Raw genomic sequence first — 21,512 nt, forward strand, 5'->3', positions numbered from 1 at the left:
CCAAGTAACTCACCATGTTTGTTAAATTGGAGAAACAGACTGATTTTATTGACTCACATAGATTGCTTGCAGTTCATTTACCTTCAATGAAAGTTTTTGATTCGATCAGATCACAGTTTCCTGTTATCTTAAAAATGGGGAGATAATAAGGAATGCTGAAAGAACTTCAGAATGGTTCTCTTCTATGAACTTGTGTTCTTTATGACTTAAAAACATTGAAGTTAGGACTGTTGGAAGCTTAATGAGAGTAAATGAGTGAAACGAGAAAAGCCAAAGGCAACCTCTGTAGTGCTAATAACTGTTGCTCTGGTGCTTTTTTGTCTTCTCTTTCTCTCCCGTCTATGATAAGAAATTATACAGGGTTCAAGAGAGGAGATACTATTTGCAGGTGTTGATGTTCCACGTAACTATTGAGTATTTCCCCTTCTGTGTATTGTGCCAGTTTTGTTGGTAGCTTGGTAGCTGGAGACAGTAGAGAGGCAGGGATTTGTGGAGTTTGTGTTTCTGATTTATCCTTGGAAGGAAACTTGTACTACAAGACAAGGAGGGAGACCATACAGAGGAGCAGAAGGTATGAGCTGAAATATATTACTTGTTTTCCAATTTGTTTTTCAGCATGATCTGCTCAGCAAAGACAGGTACACTTTAAGGTACTTGAGTGAAAAAGAGGTGATCTTTCAGACCAGTGGAGGGGTTTTCTGCTTCTCTCTAAAAGAAATTTTCCTGAAGTGTGGTAAGAGGTGGGAGGACACTGACTTTGGCATAAGCCACAGAGCATCTCTTTTCCCTTGATATTATTTAAGAGTTATCACAGCGAAGAGGACAAATATTAATAACCTCCAACAGACAATGGAGAAGGTCACTGATTTATTACCACTGACACTGAATATTCAGTAATATCTCTGCCCAAAACAGCCATCAATCCTTTACAAGGAGAATTCCATGGAAAGATATTTGAAAGCATAGAAACAGGCTTGTATTGTTTTACAGCTGTCCAACAAAGGAAATAGGTATTTTAAAGATGAAATATCAGTTTTATTTTTTAGTATTCCTACACTGTGGTTCATGAAACTCCATAACAGTGCATCATAAAAATTACTCTGATGCATGGGTATATGGCTAAGCTAGTACAGGTAAAATTGATAAGAACACACCATGGCAATATTCAGCTCTTGACTAGCAGCCAGTTAGGGAATGAGGGAAGCTTAAAAGAACAGAGAGCCTGTCTGTTTATTTGCCATCTTCTGGGAGAATCTCCTCTTTTATACCAAACTTCTTCTAGACAGCTGCAGATACGGCCAGCAGCCCTCACCAGATTGTACCTCTGTGAGCAGCAGTTGTCTCTTCTCTGTTAGCAGCTTCTTCACATGTCCAGCACAGCACTGTGCTGCACTGAGTGCTCCAAGGCTGCTGTGAAAGCCTCACTCTTCTTCCTCTCGCTGTGGGTAGAGGAGTGGAGCAGTGAAAGCTGGTGAATCTGGTGCTCAACCTGGTAAAGCCCCATGGACTGGCAAGCCTCCTCTTGCTGGGTATTTTTTGTTGTTGTTGTTATTGTTGGGTTTGTTGTTGTTGTCGTTGTTTTTGGTTTTTTGAGCTGTTCAGGATGTTTGTCTTGCAGTGACTTGGTCTTGGGTCTGCCATGGGCAGCTGGTTCCCAATAGTATAGTGCTGACAGCTGGAATCAAAGTGCCCAAAAGATATTCACCAGCTAGCCACAAAAATATGACTTTGTAAGTTTGGTACTTTGGGAATGTGTTCTCAGCTGGTCGAGCAAGGGTTAACCAACAGTGGGAAGATACAGAGGTCTGTGGCAGAAGGGCTTAGCCTGCTGGAAAAATGAGGTGTTAAATACCAAATGTGGTGCAGTAAACACCATCCCGCTTCTAGAGTGAAGGCAGGAGACCTTGCAGAAGGCCCAGAAGATAAACAGAGAACCATGGGAGGACTGTATGAGGAGCAGCCATGCAACCACAATACAGACTGGTCATGTAAAAGCAGCAGTGGACACAAATATGTAGCTGGAACTAGAGCAAAGCACACAAGTCCAGGCTGTCATCACCCCAGGAAAGCAGCACAGAAGCTTTCAGTGTGGATGAAGGGGTGACAGCAGGCTTGGATCAGTGCATGGTATCATATATACAGCCTTTGGCTTTGGTTTTTTTTGTTTTTTTCCTTCTCACTGAAAATGAATGCAGTTTTGCTTACATTTTTATTTTAGATTATATGTTGTGGGGTTTTTTTGGGGTTTTTTTTGTTTTTTTTCCTTCTCACTGAAAATGAATGCAATTTTGCTTACATTTTTATTTTAGTTTATATGTTGTGGGGTTTTTTTGGGTTTTTTTTTGTTTTTTTTTTTTGAAGATGAGGCAACATTATATGTTGTGGGGTTTTTTTGGTTTTTTTTTGTTTTTTTTTTTTGAAGATGAGGCAACTGAACCTCTTCACTGTTAATTATGGCTTTTGTTTGAAACAGTATTTTAGAACACTGTTTGTGAGGGTAGGAGTGTGTTCATAGTAGATTTTATTTTAGCAAGAGTGGGATCCTTTTTGGTGGATCTCTTAATAGATTTATTTTCTGATTATCAGACTAGAGATATTGAGATATTGAGATCTGAGGATCTAAAGTTTCTGAATCCAAAGTACTATTGAACAAAATGTTATTCAGTGGTTCTGTTTCTTTAGTACTCCAACTTTACTTTTCAAAGGGATTGGTAAAAATTACACTAAATTGAAAATATTTAATGTATTCCAGAATTCAATGACAGCTAATGAATGATTATGGAGACAACTCAGTTTATATGGTCAGCTAATTATATATTTGTATGCTATGTAAACATTTTCCTCACAGAATTCAAAGACTTCAAATCACAACAAACACTTTTTTTCCTTATTTCTGGAGTTGCTTATGGACAACTGTGAGTCTAGTGAATTTGCAACTATGACCAAATATCAAAAATTGCTACAAAGGTATAAAATATGTTAAGTGTCAGAATGTAGGAGAGTTTATTTTGGGGTGGGACTTCCTGAGACACTGATTTACCATTTCCTTTGGCATCATGCTGTTACTGGGTTGTTTAGCTATGTCTTGTGGAGGCTCTGCCACATTGTACTTGGTTCTTTAACGTGCCATCAGCCACAGCCAAAATGGCTTTTCTTAGAGTTTAGTGCCATGGTCACAGCTGTTCAGGGTGAATAGAAAGGAGGAATGAGTTAGGCCTCTGATAAGTAGTTAAGAGCCAGAAAGCCCTCTTGAGCATTCTGTTCATACCTAGTTCCTGTAACAGCCTTGCAACAAGGATATTTCTCTATTCTCTAACCCTGACAGCATGGCTTCTGATTTTCTAAAACATCAGTGCCAGAACTGGCATGTGTCCTTGAGGTCCATTTGCCTCGTGTGCTGAATGAGCAGGCCTGAGCAAGAGGAGACCCCTGCCACAGCCCTGTCTGTGTTGATGTTCTGAGGAGTAAAAAGATACCTGGGACTGGTGATCTCCAGATTTAACAACAGTTGCCTCCAGCAAAACATAGTCCCATTTCCAGTGGTGTGTGCTGTTTCCAGTGTTCATCTGTTTCTGACTAGAACACTGGAAAAACTCTAGCAATAATACCATCCAGATGCCCAGAAATTTAATTATTTTGTGGCCATTTTTATAAACACCAGCTATTTCCATCTCTTTCCTAGATCAAATGTCCTTGATTTATGTATTGCCCATTACTGGATAATACTGAACACTGAAGTAAAGTGGGGCGTTTTGAGTGCAAAGACTCATTTTGGCGTATGCACCAGAATGTTGTATCTGCATTTGGGGCTGCTAAGTAGGATACACACAAGGAAAAATAGATTGATGGTCAGAAAAATACATTATGTGCAATAGTTATGTGGGAAAGACTGAAAAATAAATAATAAAATATCTTTATTAGAGAGAAAATATTTATTCAGAATTTTCCTTTCTGCCAGTGAATAGCTCATGGTGGGAAAGAAAATTAATTATCTTTCAGAACTGAAGCATTTAGGTGCCTTCTGTTCCTTATCTGCTTGTTAGGTTTAGGGCCCTGTTAAAATTGTTTTCAAGTCTTAGTTACTTCACCAAGAATAACAGTTAAAATTTTCACTGCTCCAGAAGTTCCACTCAGATTCAGTTAAAACAGTTCTTTGTTATGAAAGTGGGTAGCTCTATCCATGTCTTGCACACCTAGGGGAGCTCTTTACTAAGTTTCATTGTATCACCCACTCCAAGACTGAATCCAGCTCCTGTGGGATGCTCTCAACCATGACAATAAAGGTTTGGGGGAGTGTAGAAGGAGCCTCTGTCTGAGGAAGCCACCACTGGGGAACACAGCCAGAAAATGAGTCTCTAGCAGTCAGTCTTAGTTTTCTGTTTGTGGCAGAGTTAGCCATGGATTTTCATTATGCATTAACAGGCTCCTGGTCAGGAATCATCTCTTAATGTAGGAATTTTGGCTGTCAGTTTGTTCTTCTGTATGCTAAAATTGCTCCAGAACCTATGGCAAGCTCCTTTCCAGTCCCCAGGAGTCTATTCTTACAAACAAGATTAATCTTGCACTGGTATCTTCATGTTAGCAACCATGGACTGTCTTCTGAAAAGTAAGCATGAGTTGTCACCAGTTCACATTTATAGTTGCTGTTTCTGAAATATATTTTCTTCTCTCTATTTTAATTATCCAAGATTTTCTGAAGCAAGAATTCCTCAGACTACAAGAATCATTAAACTTCTGAAAAAATGGCAAAGGAGCACTAAGTGGAGTAACAAAAATATATTTGTGTCCTCAAACCTGTTTCTGCTGACAGGCTGAGTGAAACAAACTTCCTTTTCTTGCTTTAAAAATACTTGATTATTATAAATTGTTGTCAATGTTGACTTTGGACTTCAACTAACAATAGTTACAAATGCTATACAGGGACTGCCAACTGCTGTGTTATTGTGTAAACCTTATTTCTTGAGGTTGTAGGTATTATTCATTGCCCGTGTGTCTGCATGTTTGTGTGTGATGGAAGGGAAGCAATGCTGCTGGGTGACTGATGTGGTTGGAACACATCTTTTATTGTAATCAAAGAACTTATCTCCTTTTCTTCTTTTGCAGTGTTACATCCTTGCATGTCCCTCTGTTTCATGAAGATGAAGAAAATGATTGCATGTTTCCTTCTGCTATTTGCACACACTCTGCTTTCCACTGTCATGGCAAAGGATCTCCCCGGAAGACATTTCACCCGAAGAAGGGACGTTAACACACAGTCTATGCTGGGTAAGTTGCACACAAAATACCCCAAACACCACTACCAAAAACTGTCTCAAGTACAAATGATAAAAAGCATAAGCAGCTGGCCAAACCTTGGCTGAGCTAGTCTATAACAAAAAGGAGATTTCCATTTGCCAGCAGGTATGTGATAAAGTTTGTTGACCAGGTAGCAGCTGTTGAAAGAAGTTATTTACTTTTGGGGTACCAGATTTTCTTCATGTAAGTGATATTAAATAAATATTTGCTACTGGACTGTTGGCTTGAAAAAAAAGAAACAACTTTATTTTCAGTGTTTAGATGAGATACATGCTGGTCCATGGAGGTTCTGTCAAATGAGCCTTTTACCATGCTGGGAAGTTTTACCTGTCTGCATGTGTGTAATGTGCATAAAGAGGATTGAATAGAAATCTGTGGCTATTGGAATGAGGCTTGTCATTACATTACTTGATGCTAATCCCTTTATTTTGTCAGATTTATTTATAATGAGTAATTTTTTATAATGAGGTCGTTTTTTCCTCTTTTGCCAAAAATCTTAGGACACGGTGTATCAGTTTCAGCTTGTGGGCTGTCGTGTTTTAAAACATAAGGTTCATCTCTCTATTGTTGGTCATCACTTGTGTATCACAGTCAACTTTTTAGTTTCCTCACAGTTTGTGACTTAGAATAACTGTCATTTGCTAATTGTTTAAAGTAATTGTCAGGTTATGAAAACACAGCAGGGATGGGGTTTGGATACAGGCTATCATTAGGGATTAATGATTTCCATCAGTTGTAGATGTCATCAGATACCTCTCTCCAGCCACTGGGAGATGGTAAGTGGACTCCATAAAGGTCACCTAACCCAAGTGAACATGAGGAATGTGAAAGGTCCTGCAGAAGATACATTGGGAAGAAAGCAAGAATATGGGAGAATGGGTGACAGAGAGGAGTGCAGCAAGTTTTGTCAGTGAAATGCTTTGTCTAAATAAAATGTAATCCTTTAAATGATGTAAAACTACATAAAGTACCATTCACAATCTATTAACTTAAAAACATTGGTTTTCAATTCCAATAGGACAAATTAAAACAAAATATAACAGATTTCCTTTTCTTACTAATCTTACCCAAAACTAATAGACACAGTCCTGAAACACTTGGGGTTCTGCTACTGAAGACTGAAAACCACAGCTCTGGAGATCTGATTCATAAAAAACCGTGGATGTAGGACAACAAAGAGAAATATCCACATTCACACCTTACTGAACAAGAATTTCAAACTTTCTAAAATCCTAAATTCTAAAATGTGATTATATAGGAGCTCTTCCTGAATATTTTAGGATTCCTAGCAAATACCCTAAGTGAACTTATTACTTTAATAAATAAATTGCTCATCTCTCCAGAAAATGAGTGCAGAGGCAAGGTGTTATGTGGAGAAAGTGAAACATTTCACAGTTGCCATTTTCCCTGTGATTTTTAAAAATTCCTTTTATAGCCTCTCTTTCAAAATTAAATAGTGAGAAATATATGAAAGGGTTTAGCACTCAGTATAAATCAAAACATACAGATTAAATTACTTATTTCTTCTTTCAAAAGCCAAGAGATTTCTGGTCCCTGCATTTGGAAACCACTGGATCCCTACTCAGTTTGGCATGTGCAGGATGCAAACAGTTCTGGCTAAATGAACCTCTTCAAGACATTAAATGATGCAAAAAACTTGGAACATTCTCTGAGCCAGCCCATAAAAGTACGTGGCAGTTTGGAGTCAGACTCTTGGGCCTTGCACTCTGTTTCAAGAAATTAGGTCACCTGCTTACGTGCAGCAATGTATAGAAACAGTGGCATGGTGAAAACATGCCTCTCTGTAAAGAACAGAATATGTAAAGTGCCACTGTGCTGGAAAGTTGAGTGTTCCATGAATGCCATGAGAAAGAACAGGGCCAAAACATTATCTCAGTGACATCAAGTAATAGATTTAAGATTTAATAAAATAACTCCAGAATTCCAGCAATTTAACAGGGATTAGAAGTTGTCACATTCTATCTAGTATGCATATTAGAAGTAGTGGTGGTGATGACAATTGCTGCTGTTGTGTAAAGACTTGCTTGGCAGGCAAAATGGAGCAAAATAGCTGCAAAGAACCAACAGGTACCTGGAAAAGTAATAAAAATAAGGTTGGGGTTGGATTTTTTTTTTGATGGAAGTCTCTTTTTCAGGACTAAAATGAAAGTTTATGCTATCTAAGTATAGCAATATTGAAAGAATTTTATTCCTTTTTTCTTCTTTTCACCATTTTTAAAACAAAAGTGTTTACTGGTAAAATACAGTGGTGTCCAAGTACAGAAGTAAAAGTTGTTGTTCTAGGAGACTGACAAGTTAAAAAAGTAAAATGGAATGGATGAAAAATTCTGTGGAATTGTCCATATAGAGAAAAAAATACTTTGAGATCCAGGTTTAGGAGGATTTAATTTTTGATCAGCCATGCACTAACACTTCATAGATTTCTTAACAGTCTTGTCAGATCTAATTGCCTATACATTTTAGCAAAGTCTTCTGGAGGAATGAACTGTGTCTGAAAAGATATATATTTTTCTTGTTCATCAATTTTTTCAACTAAATCTCTATGCACATTGTTTTAATTTGGTAGGTTTTTGCATTGCTTATTGCTGTTTAAAATGATTACTGCTATAGCTAGTAATTTCTATGAAAGAGCTGAAATATTTTGTTCAAGGATCTATTGGAAATAGAATTTTAGGAACTCTCACTATGTGGCCCTTGAAAGCCAAACTGCTTTCCAGGTTTTTCTTTTATTAAACACCGAGTCAGATTTCCAAATATAAAAAACTTGTCAATTGTTCCAAATTAATTAACTTTTAACATTTTCTTAAGTCTTTCTTGCAACATATTACATTATACATATATGTATTTCAAGTAATAAAAGAATTTGTATTATGTTGCTAAAAGATGCTGTTTTCATGCAGGTATATTTATGTTTTGAATAATTGTTTCCATAGTTGTGCAGGATCTTGTGAAACAACAGAAAGATATAAGATGTCAGTGTCTCTTTCCTGTAGCAGATAAGAGTCACCTTTTCCCTTATCTGACATATGAACTAGATTTTGCTTTCTTTTTCCCTTCATCAGTACTTTGATCCAGAGTTTGGATCAAATTTGGCTTATCCTGATTTGTGAAAGGTAAATAATATTTTGGTTTTTTCTAAAGAAAAGCAGTGATATACTTGCTGCATGGTTATAAAGATAAAATGATGTCTGTTAGATTAGCTGACTCCCTTCAGATATAATGAAATGGACTTTTGCACCTAAACAGACTGATGAAGAGCAAGGTCAGTTGTCCAGAGTGGTGATTTCCATACCATGTTTGCAAGGCTGGTTAGAAGTCCACAGCACCTTCAGCAGGTTTCATGTCTAGAAGCAACAGGCATCCAGTCCTTGCAGATCCAAGATGTAGTGCCTTTTTGGTATTTGAAGTTGTGGGGTTTTTTTCTGAAGCAAATCTGGGACTTAGGCCCTACTGCATCTTAATAATTTATTACAAAACAAAGCAAATCAAAATTCCCACATTGTAAAGCAACCCCTACAAGTGTTTATGTTTACTTTTTTTCTTGATAAAGTCTGTTCTAGTAAACTGGGCATGTATTTAATTTCATATGGGCATACTTCTTTGGAAAGATCTGAAGTAAATGCATTCTAGTGAAAGCTAGAATGTAGAATACTATTCTAAGCAATAACATTCTTTCTGTTCCTTAGGAATATAAAACGCAGCTACATGATTTTGAAAATAACTATGTAAGGAGAAAAGTTAATTTAGGGGGCATTCCTTTAGATATTACACGATACCAGAAGAAACAACAAAAAATTAACAGATACTTAAATTAAATAATTTAAAGATAATTAAAACAGAGGCCAAGAAGGAAATGTACTTGGCTCCTGTTTAGTGGAAGCTGCTGCAAAACTCAAATGCCTCTGTCTGCATTAAATAATATTTTGCAACAAAATATACAATGATTTGTCTCTTGCTTGTGTATGTATGACTCCACTAATAATACAAAGTAATAGGAACTATGTGGAACACTCACCAAGTTTATGAATCACTTGCTAGAGCCAATTAAAATTAATCCAAGGATTCTTATCTCCAACCCAGTTCTTAAATTTGAGTGTATGTAACTTTAGGGCTTAAGACATTATCAGGTTAAACATTCTGAGTTGCTTTAGGAGCAAATCAGAAGGGAAAGTATGTGACAGAAGTGAGCCCAACCCATCATGCTTCTGTGAAGTGAAGGTAAGATTCCTGTTTAATTTTGGTTTAATTCATTATATATTTATACAGTAAGAGCTGACCAGAGATCTCTAAATTCTCCTAATGTAGACTGTTGAGCCAATGTGGGATGCTTTCTGCTGTAAGGAGCTAATTCACAGCCTCAGTGTACATATGTGTTATTTCTTCACATAAATGCAAGCCTGACAAGTTTTATGTCCTCAGACATAATCCTGTCAGAAAGTAGAATTATTGTAACTGAGCTCTGTACTGCAATTGAAATGAGAATTATGTCACAGTAACTATATGTGTTAGACATACTGTACTGCTATAGTACTGGGGGAGATGAAAACTCTTCCATGCAGCAGATGAAGGTAGGAAGTGGTTGCAAATTACATCTTTTGAATTACCACATAAGTAGTTAAAATACAAGCAAAATCCTAGCCACGTTTTTGTAAGGATACAAAGTAATCAAATACCTATCCATTTATTTACCTATCAGTTTTCTATTCAAAACATGATATTGCCATATAAATAGAAAGACGTTATGTTTGGAAAGAGAGCAAACGAAGCATTTTACAGCCGGCAAAATCACCTGTTTTTTCCTTCTGAGGTGTGTAGATACATACTGCAATCAGCAATATTAGCAATGGTGTGTTTTGCTTCTCAGTAGTGCTTGTTTCAATAGCTGAGAGGCCATCCATGAACTTTGTGCTAACTCTCAAAAGTTCAACTTTCATCTTAATCTCTCAGCTGTTGGCCTCTCCCCCACAGTAGCTGCTTTTTTCAGATTCTGGGGTTTATGCACAGTAGAGCACCCTCTCTCTGTGGGTTTGAAGCTTTGTAGCCTGGTTTCTGTTAAGGCTGTGCCTCCCCAGCCCCTCACAGAGGTCTCAGAGTCTGAGAAAGAGAGATCTGATCAGCAACCATATCCCTGCCCAGCCAGTTGTTCCTGCAGCAGCTGTTATCCCTTAAACAGCCCCAGCTAATGAGCCATGAGGACTAGCTGGGCCCGTGACAGACCTCAGGGATTTATGTCCTAATCTGAGGATGCTCATCTGTAGCCAATTATCATGGAGATCAGAAAGTTTGGATTTTGGTCTGTGCTAGCAGATTTTAACCACAGAACAACATTCTGCTTGCCAACTGTTGTATTTTGTATTCATTATTAATTTTCATGTATCGAAATCACATTCACTTTTAAGTCACCTGTGGGGTATTTCTGTAATTTAAATTATATGGAATATAATCTGATTTCCAGCATCACAAGACATTTGATTGTATTTCTTTAATGTGTATTCCCTCTAACAAAGCCTTTTCCCTCTTCCCTCCTTCCTCCCTTCTTTCTTTTTTTGTTTTCTTATTCTTTTAATTTGCCCCTCCTCCAACATTTTTTTCTTATTTTCCTTTTTTAAAGGTAATTTGTAATATTTCCACAGGATGAAAGAATATCTGCTGTTACAGAAAAAAACTTGAGTCATGAACTAAACATCAAATGATCTTTGTATTTCTGAATTTGTTTGTTACAGCCCCCACAAATTACTGTGAAATACCATTTCTGTTTGAAAAAGAGTTTTCCTTGACAATTATTCAGTGAGGAACATTTCTGTGAGTAAAAAAACTGTTGCTATGAGTATATTCTCAAGGAGCTCAAAGCCTCCTCTGTGTATTATATCTTGAAGAAAAATCAGGCCAAAAGAAAGAACACTGACATTCAGAAATGTGCTGGTTTTGACTTCATTTTGAGCACTTTGCCTTCTTAATTTAAAAAGTACATATGTACAAAATTAATTTGAATAATGGAAACAGTATTTGCATGGCTTCAAGAACATCTCTTTTTATAGGCATGAGTGGGTAATCAAACACTATTGTGGATGAGGACAACATACTTTAAATTGCTTTGGAACCTTGAAGACACCATCTTATTTAAGTACTGCTGAAGTGGAAGAACTGCTGGTTCACCAGTAGACATGATGTCCCACATGTTTTGGGAGACAGGGGGAATGGTATACAGCACTATCCCCTCATGCTGTTTCTGAATTTGTTCTGGAAAAGAATCTAATACTTAGACCATTACCAATAGATAGAAAAATGTGGTTTCAGGTCAGCTGATCAATGAGTAATGTTGAAGTTGCTAACAGCTTTCCCTGTAAACAAATACATGGGCAACTTTTAAAAAAAAGTATTGATAAAAGTTTTTAAAATGTTAAGGTAATGTCCTGAATGCAGGACACCACAAACTCAGGTCACATTTTTTCTCTAGATTGTCTAAAGTTTTTAAAATGTTAAGGTAATGTCCTGAATGCAGGACACCACAAACTCAGGTCACATTTTTTCTCTAGATTGTCTATGCTGCTGCTAACAATTGTTTACTCTCTATATCCATTCTTTCTCTTTAATAATTTCTGTGTCACCAACAGCACCCTAAGTAGCTCAGGGAAGACAGGAGTCTCAGATCTGCAAGAAGAAAGATATAAAGATCACCTTTTCCCATATAATCACCTTTTTCATGTTGGTTGTGATTTGATGTTTTACAGGTGAGTGCAGGAAAAGATAGTCACAGTAAGTGCTTCCAGGCTGGCTGTGGGAACAGGATGCATAGTAGCATTACTGTGTGTACTATGAGTTTCTTCATCGTGGCTCAGAAAATGAATTCCTCATCTCTCATGGGTGTAAGCTATCCTTAGCTGAGAGCACATGACATTTGTTTCTGTCAGAAAGTGGTGGGTAGATTTTCATGTTGCCATGTGCATGGGGATATCAGGATACTTTATCCTTCTGTGCAGGTGTTCCACTGCCTGCAAGGAAAGCAACCTGTTCCCTGGTCCTCCTGACCATGAAAGCAGGTTTGACTCCTGTCAGGAAACCAAACAGTTTCTGTCTCAGAGCAGCTGAAATATGCAGAAAGAACTAAGAAACTTGAGACTATCCTTACACCATACTTTGGCTTCATACCAGAGAAGCACCAGTGTAGGTAAAGAAATGAAGAAATACTATGAGTCAGTTTTGGGACTTTGGATTCAGAGAGACTTAGTGTTAATAATGACCTTGTTATTTTGAAAAGCGTGACAGGGAAGGAATAGAAATAGTGAGGTGAAATGAGAACAAAGTAATATACCGCTTTAGTCACTGCAGTGACTAATAATGAAGCATTTGCATGTAGAAGGAAATGGAAATCTCTGGACAAGAGCCTCCTGCTGTATAGTTGTCCCAGAAATTTTGGAAGTTCAGAAAAGATTTTGTCAGAGGCAATAAAGAAATGTCTGGAGGCTGTGTTCCATTTAGAGATTGTTCCCAGATGAAGAAATTTGTAAGGAAAAATGGGTGAGCTGCCAAACTCATAATGAATGTTTGGGTTAGGGCCATAGGCCTGTGTGTCTGGGGAAAGATTCACAGTAAGGATAGGGCCAGAAAGCACAGGGGCATGGCTTGGATTCATAGCCTGTCCCAGAGCTGGGAAGAGGTGGCATCACCTGCAGAACCAAGTGTAGCATGTATGTGGGCTAGGAAAGGGGTATTGAGCAGTTTCTAATGTTTACTTTAGGAACTAGGTATGATTATATCTGAAATGTGCCATACTATACTTTGTCCATCTTTGAATTAAAATGAAAAAAACCTAAAAGGAGTGGAAGCTAACTTGCTCAAAATGTCTCACTAGAGACAGAAGTGCTTGGAATAAATGCTCTTCGTCATTTATTCTTTGCAGCAATCACAATCGCGAAATGTGTTTCCCAAAGCATTTTGCACTTGGTATGTTTATTAATTAATTCAAAATTTGGCTATTATTTACTTGTATAATTTTATGACAAGAAGATTAAACATTCTTAATGACCTAGGAAATCTTTTGGAATTATCTGAGAACATGTCAAACACAGTTTTTCTAGCTGGATGTTTAGCTAGGGAAAACCAGAATTATGGACTTCAATAAAAAATTATTTGACACCCAGGAAATTCATAGATCTTTTAACAAATTTTGTAGGAGTTATGGAGAGATTTATAAGGAAAGAATTTGTAAAAAGAAGACAGGATTGAGGGAAAATGAAATAATAAAATGGTAAAGAAAGGAGAGACATTTAGGAAGAAGTTGTAAAATATGCTAACAGGGAGAATAATTTTCTCCCCCTTTTATTTACTCTTGAGTAAAGACTTGTTCTGTTACTCAAAGATAAAATCTAAAAAGACACCTGGTGTTACTGCTGGCAGTGTCACAGGACATGTAATTATTGCATATGCATTACTGGGGAGTGAGCTAAGAAACACAAAATATTAAAATTACCATTAAAGACTGCTCAGATAATAATTATTCTATGAACTTATTTTTTCTTAACTCTTTTTGCTTGATGTCATACTCTATAATATCTTCCCTGAGCTAATATTTGCTTGTTATAAATGACTTTTTCACTGTGTAAACTTTGTTGTAGTGTTTACCAAACTGAGCTGATCTCCTTTTGCTTTGCATACAATAGCCTTCTGTAAAATTTATCCATTCTCATCTATTAGGATAAAGCCAAGTAAGTAATATCTAGATTAAGAAAAAGAAAAAAAATATTGAGTCATAAAAATGTAGGACAATACCAGAAAATAACTAACTCATTTTTAAACAAGCAGTTTTTTCAAGACAACCAACTTGCAAAAACTTTTGAAAAATGACCATCTAAAACATTAGTCTTTGAATGTGTTCAGTTTGAATATGCCCAGATGGAAATGTTTGAGGAAATGAAACAGTGCTGGGCACATTCTTGGGCATTGGACCTGCACCATTATTGTTGCTGTTAAATGGCTGGAGCTGTCTCTGGCCCACAGTGACTAGCAATCACCATGTGTGGTTCAGAAGGTAGAGAGAATAATCCCTACAGGGATTATTCCCAGGGGGCCTCTTGCATGCAGCCACTCTGTTTGAGCAGGATGGTGAGTTTAACACTGTGGGTAGAGCCAGCTGGCCTCTGAGCTTAGCTGGTACCTTAGACTGCTCTCTGGCACTGACTCCAGTGGTACAACGTGGTCTGCTTCTGTGCTGGGGGATACCCTGAGCTCACAGACCAGTTCTGTCCACAAAGGATGGATCCCTGGCTCATGCTGCTTCTTGTATCATGTCTGAGGACTGCTTGAGAAAATGTGAACTGTCCTCAGACAACAGTATCAGGAACCATTCTAATGATTTAACAGTCTAGAGAAGTCAATTCAAATGCCCAAGAAAGCTCCCTAGGTGCTACTTTTGTTGTATTAAGGGAATGTAACATTAGTGAAAAATGAGAGGATAGAAACAGGCTCTCAGACACAGACCCTGGATGGGTGAGCAAAATCAAAGCACTGTGAGCTTTGTCAAAGCCAAAACAGGCTGAGCATTATTTGCCTTGAGAAAGGAATAGAAGGAAACCTGCAGTCATCAGATAAAATGATTTAACTAAATTTTAAGCTTTAGAGGAAATTAAGATGCTCAATATTAATTTAAGGGTTGTTTTTTTTTTTTTTTTTTTTTTTTTTTTTTTTTTTTTTTTGTATCTCTCAGTAATTGGATACTAGCTAGATTCTTCCTAGTAGAACTGAAATTTCCTTGCATTGTTAGTTTTCCAAAGGTGCCATCGCTGTAGCTGTCATTTACGAAGTGGATATTGAGTAGAGAAGGACAACATATTTACACTGACTTGATCTTTCCTTCTGTCTTTGTCTTCCCTCTTCTGGCTTCCCCTTTGGAAAACACAACCCACACTGAGGGGTTTTTAACTTTTGTGTTGGTAATGAAAGACCTCTGCTGACTTAGAAGTAGGTTTATGGATGAGTAGCTCTTTTCAGTGAGTATGTCAATTTTCATAAGACTGAAAGGGAATTACTTTTGGTTATGAAGATGTTTGCCAAAGTTGTGAGAAAGTTCACTGTTCAAAATGACAGCTGGTCAGAGGAAGAAATTATAGTTTGTAGGACGAACAGAGAACCATGTAACTGCTAAAAAGCTATCACTGAAAATTTATCTGAGAGGATGAGTGTTTAGATCTGTCAGTCATTACTGCTGATTGCCACTCCTCAAAATACCACCAAGCTGGATTTTTTATCTGTAAAAAAGTTACATATTATTTTTCACTGAGCCCAAGTTAAATCAACTTTAATAATTACAGAGTTTAAAAAAACAAAACATACCAAATCAAAACACAAAGATTTTAAATACATCTTAATTTGGAAATGTTTGGTATTTCTATAGATAGAACTTTACTGGTCAAAGTAGTTTTGAAAAACACTGTGTTTCATTCAGCTTAATAGATTTTTCCAAAGTAATTCAGCACAATGTGGTGTGTTTCTGTCCACCAGGGCTATCCAGGCTTTTTCCCACCAAGATTCATTCCAGACTTCAGAATAGATGAATGAGTCTCTTCAGACTGGGATCCAAATCTTTATATTCCAATTAAAAGGATTCAGCACCATGGCTGTAGTTCTGATTTGTTTTCACAGAATCACAGAGTGGACAAGGTTGGAAGGGAGCACAGAGGGTCAGCTGGTCCAACCTCCCTGCTCAAGCAGGGCCGTCCCAGAGCACAGGATTGGGTCCAGATGGTTCTTGAATATCTCCAGTGAGGGAGACTTCACCACCTCTCTGGGCAGCCTGTTCAAGTGTGCCCACACAAATAAAGAAGCTTTTCCTCATGGTCAGGTGGAACTTTCTGTGCATCAATTTCTGCCCATTGCCTCTTGTACTAGTGCTTGGCACCACCATGAAGAGCCTGGTCCATCCTCCTGACACCATCCCTTCAGAGACTGATAGATGTTGATGAGGTCGCTTCTGTGTTGTCTCTTCTCATGGCTGTACAGGCCCAGCTCCCTCAGCCTTTCCTCATAACAGAGATGTTGCAGTCCCCTCATGATCTTTGTAGCCCTCCTCTGGACCCACTCCAGCAGCTCCATGTTTGTCTTGTCCTGAGGAGCCCAGAACTGGACACAGCACTCCAGATGGTGCCTTGCTTGGACTGAGCAGAAGGCAAGGTCACCTCCCTGGACCTGCTGGAAATGGTCTTCGTAGTGCACCCCAGGATACCTCTGGCCTTATTGGCCACAAGAACACAATGCCAGTTCATGGACATTTCACTGTCCTCCAGGACCCCCAGGTCCTTCTCTGCAGAGCTGTTTCCAGCAGGTCACCCCTGTCCTGTGCTGGTGCAGGTTGTTCCTCCCCAGGTGCAGGACCCTGCATTCACCTCTGTTGAATTTCAGATGGTTCTTCTCTGCCCATCTCTGCAGCCTGCCCAGGTCATTCTGAAGGGCTGCACAGCACTCTGGGGTATCGGCTGCTCCTCCCAGCTTTGTGTTGTCAGGGAACTTGCTGATGAGGCCTCTGCCCCTTCACCCAAGTTATTGGTAAAAAGTTAAACAATACTGGGACCAGTACTGATCCTTGGGGGACACCACCAGTGACAGGCCTCTAACTGGACCTTGTGCAACCCTCAGGGATCTGCTCTTCAGCCAGTTCTCAAACCACCTCTCTGTCCACTCACACAGTCCACACGTCCTGAGTTTGCCTGAGAGGATTTTGTAAGAGACAGCATTAAAAGCCTTGCTGAACAAGGTAGACGATATCCACTGCTCTCCTCTCATCCATCCAGGCAGAGGTTTCATCATAGAAGGCAATCGGGCTGGTCAAGAATGATTTACCTTTAGTGAATCAATGATGAAATGTTTTAAAGGAAATAAAATAGCATTCATTTTACCCTTCATTCTCACCTGTCCTTCCCCTCATATGCACACACATATTCTTAACCTCTTTTTCTGTAATTATCCTTCTTTCCTCTTGGTCTTCTCCCACAAATCATAAGGCTAAGAAATCATAATAAGAAATGCTAAGGCATTATCTTTCTATTGCTGGAATCATCCATGTTATATTAGTAAAGATAATTTGTAATTTTTTAGATATAAGTTAATTAAGAAGGTGGAAAATAGTTATGTCAGGATATCTGTATCCCATTAGAACTGGAATTTTGTTTCTCCTCAGCTTGGCTTATATTCAACCTGCTCTGATCTTGAAAGAATAAGCAACCCGAGCATATTCCTACGCTTATGAATAAAGCTGTACTGTAGACTGCACATGAATAAATCCAGGCAGTCATTTTTATTGTCATTAAAGAGCATTTTTATTCTATGCCAAAAATTTTTCTTGGTAATCTATGAAAGAGGCTTCTGAGTTAACGAGTGAAAACAAGCATCTTTCTCACCCGCTGCCTTGGCAGAAGTGCATGGTGAGTGTTCGTCAGCAGTCACAAGCGAATTTGTTTAAAGGACAGTCTACAGAGAGACATTTTTCCAATTGAGTCTGATTGGCCCGCTTGTACTAGTGCAGTATGGCATGACCTTTGATTGTACAGTCAGACACTGCTTTTCCACCAAACCTTTGCCTCATTCACTGGACAAGATGGATGACAGTGCACTGAGAACTGAATTGCGTTTGCGTTTGGCAATATAGGAAACTACTGATTGGGAGTGTCTCATCTTAGTAAAATGAGGATGCCACTGCAGTCAGTTTGATGAGCATTCTTCCCATCTTTAATCTTTCAAGCCAGGTATACAAATACAACTAACTAGTTCACAGGTTTATTCATAGCCACAGGAATTTATGAAGAGGAGCACAATGATTGAAACCATAGGTATATCTGACCCTATGTCTCTAACAGAGGTCAAAAGTAGATGCATATGGAATAATTTAAGGAGAAGAAAATGCAACCTGCAGTTATTCCCTGAACTGCAATGCTTTTGTGACCCAGGGATTTCCTAATTTGGAGGAGTCTTTAGTATACACATTAAACCTCTGTTGCTTTCTTTTCATCAGCATCCCATAAAGGTCCTTTTAATAGTTTTCCATATGCTGTCTTCTTCTGTGGCAAGTCTGATAGCTCAACTCACAGGCTTACCTCAAGCCTGTCATGTGCTGGCTTCCTTTGAATGGTCAGTCTATCCATTCTCATCATGCAACTCATGCATGTGTCTCCTATTTCTTACAGTCTATCAGAAAGGTGTGCTGAGCAGAAGCCAGAGGATATACCCACAGTCCCAGAAAGCTCTTAGGATGCCTAGAAGGCAGCCAGCCTTCACTTCTGCTGCTATCCCTAATAGCTTGGCCTGCCCATCTGTGCCATAGTCAGATATAGACATACTCTGTAATATTTCTGTTTCAATGACTCTTGGAAAAAAAGGCTTCTGATAGCTGACATGGATTTCAGGGAGTGTTCAGTATGAGTGGTTTTTTGGCTGAGTAGAGTGCCACTGCAGACAACAGGATTTTCTCTCTGATGCAACCATATAATTTCTCTGTGATGCTGAGCTAGTCCAATACATGAAACTTTCCCCAGATGGGTATTAATTACATGTTTGAAATCATGACATTTGATTTGTAGAACTGCTGAGCATTCCCAGCTGCAGTTGACATCATTGAGAACAGTACTTTGTACATGCAAAGTGCTGCTTAGTGCCAACTTCCTTGAAAAATCAGTCCCTTCACATCTCTTATCAGTCAGTGCAATTAACAGATGCTTTTGACATGTATTTCTTTGTGTTCTGTTTTCTCTATTTTTAATGAAACACTTATGTCTTCCTGACTTTTCACAGTATTAGATTTCTAAATTCTCAGGCCCTGCCACACAAAGCATCACAGTGAAGCCCACTTAAATAGTTAACTGTGATTCAGAGAGGATTTCCACCCTTGCACAGGGAGTGAGGTCAAAATCTCAACAATGACACAACTGGGTAACGCACAAGTACCTGAAGAGTGACATTTGACAAGGGCATGTAGTGGTAGGACAGGAAGGAATGAACTAATAAACTAAAAGAGGGCAGGTTTAGATTAGATATAGGGAAGAAATTCTTTATTTCAACTGGTTGTCCAGAGAAGTTGTGAATGTCCCATCCCTGGCAGTGTTTAAGGCCAGGTTGGATGGGGCTTTGAGTAACCCAGTCTAGTGGAAGGTGTCCCTGCTTATGGCAGGGGGGTTGAACTACATGATCTCTAATGTCCTTTCCAACCCAAGCTCTGTGTGATTCTGTCTCACCATTCTCTGCCATTAAGCATTCTGGGCACTTACCTTACACACACAAAAAAACACCCAACATATAATTATCAAGTATCAGGCAGTTTTTGTTATATACTGGAGAACAAATTTATATTGCCCAAGTAGTCTTAATTGTAATATGTCCTATTTTTCCTGAATTTTCACAGCACTTGTCAGAGTGTTTGTTTAGACAGTAAACCTGAACCTGTTTGCCTTTTGAAATTGTAAAGTTTCTTTTTTTCATTTTCCTTGTAGAAAACACTTGCAACAACAAACGTCTGGACCTTGTTTTCATCATTGACAGCTCTCGCAGTGTGAGTCACTATGACTTTGAAAAAGTGAAGGAGTTCATTTTGACCATCTTGCAGTTTCTGGACATCAGCCCTGATGCCACGCACGTGGGTCTGATTCAGTACGGCAGCACTGTCAAACAGGAGTTTTCACTGAAGACCTTCAGGAGGAAACAGGACATCGAAAGAGCAGTGAAGAGGATGATGCACCTGGGCACTGGCACCATGACTGGACTGGCTCTGCAGTATGCAGTGAACATTGCATTTTCAGAGACAGAGGGGGCTCGACCTCTGAGGCAGAATGTGCCCCGAATTATCATGATAGTGACAGATGGGAGACCTCAGGATCCTGTGGCAGAGATTGCTGCTAAAGCACGTAACTCAGGAATCCTGATTTTTGCTATTGGAGTGGGAAGAGTGGATATGAACACTCTGAAGTCCATTGGGAGTGAACCACATGAAGAACATGTGTTTCTGGTTGCTAATTTCAGTCAGATTGAAACACTGACCTCTGCCTTCCAGACTAAACTTTGTGGTAAGATTTTTATCTATAGATTTGGATATATAGATGAAAGTGAAACAGGAAAAAATATGCATTATAATTAATTTTTTTTAATATGAAACCTTATCTGTTAGAACATATGTATTGAAGGGAGATTAGCCAAACAACATCCAGAATACCAGTCACACATGTGGGGAAAACTCATGCTACTGTTAAGTGCCATTAAATGTGATTTAATTGCTCGTGGTCATAAGCAGTTAGGCAAACACACATATCATGATTTTCCTATTTATTGCATAATAGCAATAAATTTATGATCTCTGCTACTTGAATATTAGATAAGTTTTTTCATCTCTTCTTTTTAAGTGTGATCTCCCTTAGTAGTGAAATTTTAAACTGCTTAACAGTCTTTCAGTTATTTAAACAGTCTTGAGAGTCCATGGATTTCTCTTTCAAAGCTTACATACTAATTATATGCAAAGAATAATTTCTGTATATGCCTTGTGACTGAAGTGAAACACAGACTTAGCAGGTTTTACATTCCATCTATTTTAAATACAGGAAGTTAGGAAAAGCTGTTACAGTGATTATTCATTCATACAATAAGGTAAATATTTTAATAGGCATTAACTTACAGCAGAGATATCACTTCCATCTGTAATTCCCTGATAAGGAATTACCTTTTGCAAATATTATGGCATTTGTAATTAATTTTATTTTAATCTGTGTGCTTAGTAGACTTTTTTATTTATTCCCGAGATAAATAGGAAAGTATTTCATACAAATTTGGCATCAAGCTGATGTATTTTCACTAGAATTCAGAACAAGAATGCATGGTAAGATTAAATAGTCACTCATGTCTAGGGATGCTTTTGCCAGAAAAGAACTGCAGTTTATTGTAAGGATAGTCTGGAGAATTTTCCTTACTTGATCTTTTCCAAAATTGTTTCAAAGAGCAGCTGAACTGTCTCAGCACAAAACACCAACACAGACATTCATCAGATAATAGATTTTTTCCCATTTCTTCCTTGCTGTATTATTAGCTGGCATAGTAGGATATATTTAAAAACCAAGAAAGAGTAAACTAATCATGGATGGAGAGTTTAAATGGAATGAACAGCAAATGCTGATTTTTTAGATTGTGTTTTAGAAACAAATCCAGTACAAATACCATTTACTTAGTTGGGA

The 21,512-nt window shown here is 38.2% G+C and overlaps 1 protein-coding gene across 4 annotated transcripts in view; it reads left to right on the forward strand.

The window, feature by feature from the left end:
• MATN2 (matrilin 2) overlaps positions 1–21,512 on the forward strand; it is a 69,091-nt gene that overhangs the window by 5,008 nt on the left and 42,571 nt on the right. For all 4 annotated transcript variants that reach the window (XM_039706230.1, XM_039706232.1, XM_039706228.1 and 1 more), the window contains exons 2-3: positions 5,104–5,265; positions 19,788–20,357. In XM_039706230.1, coding sequence (XP_039562164.1) covers positions 5,118–5,265; positions 19,788–20,357 — 718 coding nt within the window. In that variant the 5' untranslated portion in view covers positions 5,104–5,117. The remainder of the gene's footprint in view (positions 1–5,103; positions 5,266–19,787; positions 20,358–21,512) is intronic.

Source organism: Passer montanus, unplaced genomic scaffold (assembly GCF_014805655.1).
Source record: "Passer montanus isolate IOZ18808 unplaced genomic scaffold, ASM1480565v1 scaffold19, whole genome shotgun sequence".
NCBI lineage: Eukaryota > Metazoa > Chordata > Aves > Passeriformes > Passeridae > Passer > Passer montanus.